Source organism: Primulina eburnea, chromosome 1 (genome assembly GCF_022965805.1).
Source record: "Primulina eburnea isolate SZY01 chromosome 1, ASM2296580v1, whole genome shotgun sequence".
In the NCBI taxonomy this organism is placed as follows: domain Eukaryota; kingdom Viridiplantae; phylum Streptophyta; class Magnoliopsida; order Lamiales; family Gesneriaceae; genus Primulina; species Primulina eburnea.
The window spans coordinates 11,405,981-11,415,718 of record NC_133101.1 but is presented as its reverse complement, the minus strand read 5'-3'; the positions used below and the strand labels follow the sequence as shown (position 1 = coordinate 11,415,718).

Genomic DNA, 9,738 nt, shown 5'->3' with positions numbered 1-9,738 from the left:
AAATTAATGATAGAAATTCTTTAAATTTTCAACATGATTGGGTTTGATGGTATATTTGTCGCAGGAAGGATATTTATTTAAGGTGTAGCTACCTATATATCGCTGAATTTGGGAGCTACACACTCATTCATATCCGAGACGTTCATCAGGCGAGTAAAGATTATACCCAAGAATTTGGAATTGGGCTTTAAAGATTCTATTCCTTTTGGTGATCAAATGGTCACTTCGAGCATTGTGAAGAATCTGGAGCTTTGTTTACGAAAAGATGTGATTCGGACAGATCTTATCGTACTCTCAATGCTCGAATTCGACATCATTCTTGACATGGATTGACTACCTTTGAATGGGGCTTCAATAGATTTTCGGCATAGGTCATTAGCGGGAAATTTTTTCTCTTTGAGGAAGCAAAGAACAAGAAAATGCCGTTCATTATCTCCTGCATCTGTGCGAGAAAACTTATCAATAGAGGTTGCCAAGCTTTTCAAGCATGTATTACTTCAGCAAATATTCCTATCAGTCAGAAGCTACAGGATGTTGAGGATGTCAGAGACTTTCCTAGCGTCTTTCCTGAGGACATTTCTGGCATTCCACCGGACCGATAGGTGGAATTTTCTATTGAGTTGATGTGGGGACCCGGACGCTAATCAAGTTCTTAATCATCATTGGGACAAATTAATCAATTATAAAACAGGGTCTAAAAATTTTTTTTTTAAAATACGGAACGTAGTGAAATCAAAACATATATACAACTCAGTATATAAAACACAATACAAGTCCTGTACTGCAGACATTCAAACTAAACTAAGGTTTAAACAACTACTATCAAGTGTCCAACCCTATCTCTAGTCCAAGTCCGGAGCCTCCACTCTAATCACGATCTCATCTCATCTCCTGGACCCTGATCCTGTCCCACCTGTCGTCATGTACACATACAGACAAGACAACAGCCGGATATTTCCGGTGAGAATATAATCCCAGTATAAATCAACGAAACATGCAATCATATAAACAATATAAAGCATGTAATCAGGTAGCAGATATATGTAACAAAATCTGAAACATAAACAATATCAAATCAAGCTGTCGACAATGCTCGTAGATCTACAATTCAGACTAGACTCAATCCTAGTCTAGGGATCCCGGTTTCCAGATGTGGTGTTCCTATATCGAATTCCGTAATAGAAGGAATCTTGTTCCTATTACTCGATATAACCAATATCCTGGTATTCCTATATCGAATTCCGTAATAGACGAATTCCAATTCCTATTACTCGATATAACCAATATCCGGTGTCCTGACCTATCCGTCATGGACTGTAGCTCAATCGCTAATATCCTATCTTGAGACATCGTGCAATGTGCCCGTGGCGATTCCACCACTATCAGGCACTTCTGTCACAAGATAACTCGTCCAATACCTGTTATCTATAAATCAAGAGAACAAGTATATCAATCAAATCAATGCAAATATCAATGCAATAAAGTAAAGTATGTGATTTAGGGAAACTCAAGTCCAAGCTGACTCAAGTCGATCTCCCAATACCACATTGACTTATACCTTTCTTTCGTCGGTTTCTGGCTCAGTCGAAGTCCCGAACTCACGGCCTGTCTGGCAATGACAATATCAATAATCTCATGTCAATATACCGCTCGAATCAATAACAATCTGATCAATCTGGATTTAATTCAAAATCAATGGTATAACGGTACAATTTCAGTATCCCCGTCAATACCACATCACAAGATAACAGTTACAATCCATAACCCATATCTGATACCATCCGTAATCAAATTATGATTCAAATCGATCCGGTATAAATCAATATACCCTAAAAATTCATAACAATTCAATAATCAGTCCGTTTCTAAATCTGACTTCGATTCTATGATGTCTAATATGTCAAGAACAACATATATGAGTTCCATTCAATTCTGACAATAGCATAATTTCAAAGCATGTCAAAACGTAGCAAAACTTACGTCAAGTTGTAGCCTACGTCACTAGGAACTCGGTACCGAAGTCGGATTCAAATTCAGACGGACGGATTGAAAGATAAAGGCGTAAGGATTTTTCACAAACCTCCCTCGACCCTTTCTCGATTTTTACTTTTTGAAAACCGACTTGCAAGCTTCTATATATATCCGTGCATGCATAAGGCGAAGTGGCAACATTTCCGTGCAACACGCAGCACCGCGGGTGCGGTCGCTACTGCACCGCGGGTGCGGTCTCGTAAGCACCGCGGGTGCGGTGTTGCCTCGACACAAATTGCACATCTTACTGCCTCCTCACCGCGGGTGCGGTCCTACCCCAAGCGCGGGTGCGGTGTTGCTCAGAATGTACACTTCATAATTTCATTTCTAATTCTTTTCTCAGTGTCCCGATTAAACTTTCGTAATCATATCAAATTATGAATCAATAATTACAGATTACTAGGATTAAATTCCCGGGCATTACATTCCTCCCCCCCTAAGATACGATTTCGTCCCCGAAATCACAGGCAATCTATCATATCAATAAAGAGTATATACAGAAATGTAACAGAACTTTACATCAGTGAAACAATGCTGGGAATTCCTGTCTCATATCTGATTCAGTCTCCCAAGTAGCTTCTTCTACGCCATGACGAGTCCATTGAACTTTCACAAGAGGAATCATCTTTGTTCTGAGCTGTTTTTCTTTCCGATCGATAATCCGAATCGGTTTCTCGACATAACTCAATGTCTCATCCAGCTCGGTCTCGTCTGGCTGAATCACGTGAGAATCATCCGGGAGATATTTCCGCAGCATAGATACATGAAAGATATCATGTATCCCAGACAATGAAGGCGGTAATGCAAGTCGATAGGCTCGATCCCCTATCTTATCAAGAATTTCATAAGGACCAACATATCGTGGAGACAATTTCCCTCTCTTGCCAAATCTGACAACACCTCTGAAAGGAGAAATCTTCAGGAATACTCGGTCTCCAGCCTCAAATACCAACGGTCGTCGTCGAAGGTTGGCATACTTGGCTTGTCTGTCCTGTGCTGCCTTCATTTTCTTCTGAATCAATTTTACTTTTTCTGTCATCTCTCTGATCATATCAGGTCCAGTCTCAGGAATTTCAGAGATATCATCCCAGTAAAGAGGAGATCTGCATTTCTTTCCGTACAATGCTTCAAATGGAGCCATTTCAATACTCGTCTGATAGCTATTGTTGTACGAAAACTCACAAAAAGGCAATGCATCTTGCCAATTAGCGCTAAAATCAAGCACCACAGCTCTTAACATATCTTCCAATGTCTGGATAGTCCGCTCTGACTGTCCATCAGTCTGTGGATGATATGCGGTACTCAGATGTAACTTCGTACCAAGAGCTTGCTGCAGACTCTGCCAGAAGTGCGAAGTGAATCGTGGATCTCGATCTGAAACAATCGACTTCGGCACTCCGTGCAATCTAACCACTTCTCGAACATAAATATCAGCCATCTGGTCATACCTGTAGGTCATTTTGTATGGAATTAAACATGCAGATTTGGTCAGTCGATCAATCACGACCCAAATCGCATCACAACCTCGGGAGGATCTCGGTAACTGTGTCACAAAATCCATGGAAATGTGATCCCATTTCCATTCAGGAATGGACAAACTCTGTAACAATCCTCCTGGTTTCTTCCTCTCAGCCTTCACCTGTTGGCAATTCAGACACTTGGCTACAAATGAAGTCTCAAATTCAGTCACATCAGACTTCATTTGTTTCCACCAATACTGCGTCTTTAAATCATTGTACATTTTCCTGCCACCAGGATGAATGCTAAAACGACTATTGTGCGCTTCTGTCAATATCCACTGTCTCAAATCTGAAACATTTGGCACAACAAGACGATTATTCACATACAAAATACCATTTCGAACCTGATACTCCGATTGATGACCAGCTCTGACCATAGCAATCGAATTCTGTACATTCTGATCACTTTTCTGTGCCTCTTTGATTCTCACTATCAATTCCGGTTCAGCTCAAACCGCACATAATCTCAGAGGCTGACAATCTGTTTCAAAAGCTAATCCAGACAAACAGCAGTCTTCTATCAAATTCGAGACACCAATCGTCGATAAGGATAGTGCACATACCTTTCGACTCAATGCATCTGCTGCTGCGTTGGACTTCCCTGGATAGTATTTGATTTCACAATCAAAGTCTTTCAGTAAATCCAGCCATCTCCGCTGTCTCATATTCAACTCGGATTGTGAAAACAGATATTTCAAGCTTTTATGATCAGAATATATCTCAAATTTCTCACCGTACAGATAATGTCGCCATATCTTCAATGCAAAGACTATGGCTGCCAATTCAAGATCATGAATTGGATAACGTGCTTCATGGGGTTTCAGCTGTCTTGAAGCATAAGCAATCACATGCCCCCGCTGCATCAGTATACACCCCAATCCTCTATGAGATGCATCACAATAAACCACAAAATCACCAGTACCTGAAGGAATCGTCAACATAGGCGCACTGGTCAATCTCTTCTTCAATTCCAGAAAACTGGATTCACAGTCTTCTGACCATACAAATGGAGCATTTTTCTGAGTCAACTGTGTAATCGGTTTGGCAATACTCGAAAAATCTTTAATAAATCGATGATAATATCCTGCCAAACCCATGAAACTGCGAATCTCGGGTACAGATGTCGGTCTTGGCCAAGAAATCACTGCCTCAACCTTATTGGGATCAACAGATATACCATTTCCGGATATAATATGACCCAGAAATATCACCTGTTTCAACCAGAACTCGCATTTCGACAATTTAGCATACAGTTTCTCCGTCCTCAAAATTCTCAACACAGTCCTCAGATGATTAGCATGCTCAATCATATTCTTTGAATAAATCAAAATATCATCAATGAATATGATAAAAAAATCATCCAAATATTTCTGAAAGACGCGGTTCATTAATCCCATAAATACTGCCGGTGCATTCGTCAAACCAAAAGGCATGACAATAAACTCATATTGTTCATACCTCGTTCTGAATGCTGTCTTTGAGATATCAGAGTCCCTGACTCTCAGTTGATGGTATCCAGATCTCAGATCGATCTTGGAATATACAGATGAACCTTGCAACTGATCAAACAAATCATCAATACGAGGCAAAGGATATTTATTCTTTACCGTTGCCTTGTTCAGTTGCCTGTAGTCGATACAAAGTCTCATCGACCCGTCTTTCTTCCTCACGAACAGTACTGGAGCACCCCAAGGAGATACACTCGGTCTAATGTAACCCTTGGCTAGTAAATCCTTCAACTGTTCTTTCAATTCCTTCAACTCGATCGGTGCCATTCGGTAAGGAGCTCTCGAAATCGGCACTGTTCCTGGCATTAACTCAATGCTGAAGTCTATCTCTCGAATCGGAGGCAATCCAGGAATCTCATCTGGAAAGACATCAGCAAACTCACACACCACTGGCAAATCCGCCAATGATGGGCTCGTCTTCAGTAAATCAACTGAATAAACCAGGAATCCATCCGCTCCCTTCTGCAATAATCGAGTCATATTCATTGCAGATATCAAAGGAATTCTAGCTCTAGAACCCTTACCATAAAATTTCCATTCCTCAGCCATTTCAGGTCTGAATCGAACTATCTTGTGGAAACAATCGACTGTAGCTCGGTACTTGGTCAACATATCGATACCGATAATACAATCAAAATCAGATAAACCAAGCACAATACAGTCTAAATCAATTGTATGCCCATCGTACTGCAGTATACACGATTTCACAGATTTTACTAATATCAAACCTGTCCCTAACGGAGACGTGACAGATACTACAGTAGCTAAAGACTCAACGGGCAATGTATGCATTAATGCAAATTTCTCAGAAATAAAAGTATGGGATGCACCAGTATAGATCAATACATATGCAGGATAACCAGAAATAAAACAGTTACCTGCCACAACATCATCAGGTGCATCCTGTGCCTGCTCCTCAGTCAATGCAAAAACTCTGGCCTGCTGTCTCGGACGCTGGCTCACTATCTGGCTCCCTCCGGGCCTCTGCTGTGACTGAGTAGGCGGTGCTGGCTGAAAAGAATGCACGGCAGATGGTCGTCTACCTGTCTGAGCCACTGATCCAGATGACTCAGCGGCCTGGGATCCTTGGGCACCTCGCTGTGGACACACTCGGGCAAAGTGTCCCTGCTGTCTACAGATACGACAGCTACCAACCACTCCTCGGCACTGATCTGTGGAATGCCTCCCTCCACAAGTACCACAATACGGTCCAGTATAACTCTGGCCCTGACCGATCTGTCTAGAGCCACTCGAACTGGACGAGGTAGTCCCTGATTTCTTGAATTGCTTCCCTCTAGCCTTCAAGAAATCCTTCTTCCTGTCACTGTTGCTGCCACCTTCAAATCTAGGAGGTGGTTGTTGTCCCGGTGCTGGAAGCACAAACGAAGCCTCTCTCTGCCTCATCAGGCCTGCCTCGGCTCCCTTGGCTCTGTTCAGGGCATCGGTAAAATTATTTGGCCTTTCAGTATTCACCAAAGTAAAAATCTCAGGATTTAGGCCATTTATAAACTGATCAGCAACGGCCTCATCATGTTCAGCTACATGGGGAGCAAACCGGAGCAATGTAGAAAACTTAGCCACATAATCCTCAATGTTTAACTGGCCTTGTTTCAAGTTTGCAAATTCAGCTCCCTTGTCCTTCCTATAAGATACTGGAAAGAACCGTAGATAAAATTCAGTCTTAAACACATTCCAGGTAATGACCGTACCTCGTTGTTCCAATGCCCTTCTAGTCGTGATCCACCAGTGTTTAGCAACGTCATGCAACTGGTGTATTATCAGTTTCACCCTCTTTTCCTCAGTATACTCCAAAGATTCAAACAGTGATTCAATGTCGTCCAACCAACTCTCACATTCCACGGAGTTCTCCGTACCTTTCAAAGTCGGTGGATGAAATGACTGAAACATTTTCAGCAATTTCTCCATTGCTGTAGGTGTCACATCCATGGGAGGATTCGATGTACTCCCCTGTTCTGGCATCCTTCTCGGAGGCATATCTGAAATCAAAAGGATTAGCAACCCCAAACCAAAATCTATTTCAGTCCTCCTCCGATCATCTTACTGCTGATCCAGAATCGGTTCTGATTCAATCTCAATAATACATGTTTTCAAATCAAGTCAGATAAACAGATAAACATGCATTATAAAGCAGTAAATCATGCTAGCAATCAAAAGCAGGAAAGAAAATCTCAATCTATCCCGCTCACTAGCTCCTATCTCAATCTCAAGGATCTATCGCTCTGATACCACCTGTTGTGGGGACCCGGACGCTAATCAAGTTCTTAATCATCATTGGGACAAATGAATCAATTATAAAACAGGGTCTAAAAATTTTTTTTTTAAAATGCGGAACGTAGTGAAATCAAAACATATATACAACTCAGTATATAAAACACAATACAAGTCCTGTACTGCAGACATTCAAACTAAACTAAGGTTTAAACAACTACTATCAAGTGTCCAACCCTATCTCTAGTCCAAGTCCGGAGCCTCCACTCTAATCACGATCTCATCTCATCTCCTGGACCCTGATCCTGTCCCACCTGTCGTCATGTACACATACAGACAAGACAACAGCCGGATAATTCCGGTGAGAATATAATCCCAGTATAAATCAACGAAACATGCAATCATATAAACAATATAAAGCATGTAATCGGGTAGCAGATATATGTAACAAAATCTGAAACATAAACAATATCAAATCAAGCTGTCGACAATGCTCGTAGATCTACAATTCAGACTAGACTCAATCCTAGTCTAGGGATCCCGGTTTCCAGATGTGGTGTTCCTATATCGAATTCCGTAATAGAAGGAATCGTGTTCCTATTACTCGATATAACCAATATCCTGGTATTCCTATATCGAATTCCGTAATAGACGAATTCCAATTCCTATTACTCAATATAACCAATATCCGGTGTCCTGACCTATCCGTCATGGACTGTAGCTCAATCGCTAATATCCTATCTTGAGACATTGTGCAATGTGCCCGTGGCGATTCCACCACTATCAGGCACTTCTGTCACAAGATAACTCGTCCAATACCTGTTATCAATAAATCAAGAGAACAGGTATATCAATCAAATCAATGCAAATATCAATGCAATAAAGTAAAGTATGTGATTTAGGGAAACTCAAGTCCAAGCTGACTCAAGTCGATCTCCCAATACCACATTGACTTATACCTTTCTTTCGTCGGTTTCTGGCTCAGTCGAAGTCCCGAACTCACGGCCTGTCTGGCAATGACAATATCAATAATCTCATGTCAATATACCGCTCGAATCAATAACAATCTGATCAATCTGGATTTAATTCAAAATCAATGGTATAACGGTACAATTTCAGTATCCCCGTCAATACCACATCACAAGATAACAGTTACAATCCATAACCCATATCTGATACCATCCGTAATCAAATTATGATTCAAATCGATCCGGTATAAATCAATATACCCTAAAAATTCATAACAATTCCATAATCAGTCCGTTTCTAAATCTGACTTCAATTCTATGATGTCTAATATGTCAAGAACAACATATATGAGTTCCATTCAATTCTGACAATAGCATAATTTCAAAGCATGTCAAAACGTAGCAAAACTTACGTCAAGTTGTAGCCTACGTCACTAGGAACTCGGTACCGAAGTCGGATTCAAATTCAGACGGACGGATTGAAAGATAAAGGCGTAAGGATTTTTCACAAACCTCCCTCGACCCTTTCTCGATTTTTACTTTTTGAAAACCGACTTGCATGCTTCTATATATATCCGTGCATGCATAAGGCGAAGTGGCAACATTTCCGCGCAACACGCAGCACCGCGGGTGCGGTCGCTACTGCACCGCGGGTGCGGTCCTGCACTGCGGGTGCGGTCTCGTAAGCACCGCGGGTGCGGTGTTGCCTCGACACAAATTGCACATCTTACTGCCTCCTCACCGCGGGTGCGGTCCTACCCCAAGCGCGGGTGCGGTGTTGCTCAGAATGTACACTTCATAATTTCATTTCTAATTCTTTTCTCAGTGTCCCGATTAATCCTTTCGTAATCATATCAAATTATGAATCAATAATTACAGATTACTAGGATTAAATTCCCGGGCATTACAGTTGATGTCGGGTACAATGCCAATTTCTAAGGCACACTATTGTCTAGCACCCGCCGAGATGAAAGAGCTGAAAGATCAAATTCAAGAGTTGTTAGACATGGGTTTTATTCTTGAGTTGTTCTCCGTTGGACGCACCGGTATTATGTGTGAAGAAGAAGGATGGTAATATGTGACTCTGCGTTGATTATGGAGAGCTGAACAGAGTCACCATCAAGAAAAAGAATCCCTTTCCTATAATCGAAGAATTATTTGAGAAGTTGCAAGAAGCATCGATTTTCTCGAAAATAGATCTTGTTTGGGATACCATCAGCTGAAGGTGAAGGAGTCTGACGTTCATAAGACTGCTTTTAGAACTCGGTATGGGCACTACGAATTTATGGTCATACCATTTGGGTTGGCCAATGAGCCAGCGATCTTCGTGGATATCATGAATCGCGTATTTCAACCTTATCTGGATCAGTTAATCAGATTCATAATAGATGGTATTCTGGTTTACTCGAAGAGTAGAGAGGACGGCCAATACCAAGAATGTAACCGAGATCTGAAGCTTCTTGGGTCTAGCTGGCTACTACC

General features: G+C 41.4%; 1 protein-coding gene across 1 annotated transcript; it reads right to left on the bottom strand.

Annotated features, from left to right (window-relative positions):
- Positions 1 to 740: 740 nt before the first annotated feature.
- Positions 741 to 7,054, bottom strand: LOC140811345 (uncharacterized). The gene is made up of 2 exons (XM_073169199.1): positions 5,938 to 7,054; positions 741 to 913 (listed from the first exon to the last, which is right to left on the bottom strand). The coding sequence occupies exons 1-2, from the start codon at positions 7,052 to 7,054 to the stop codon at positions 885 to 887; spliced, it is 1,146 nt and encodes a 381-aa protein (XP_073025300.1). The 3' UTR covers positions 741 to 884.
- Between the last annotated feature and the right edge of the window lie 2,684 nt (positions 7,055 to 9,738).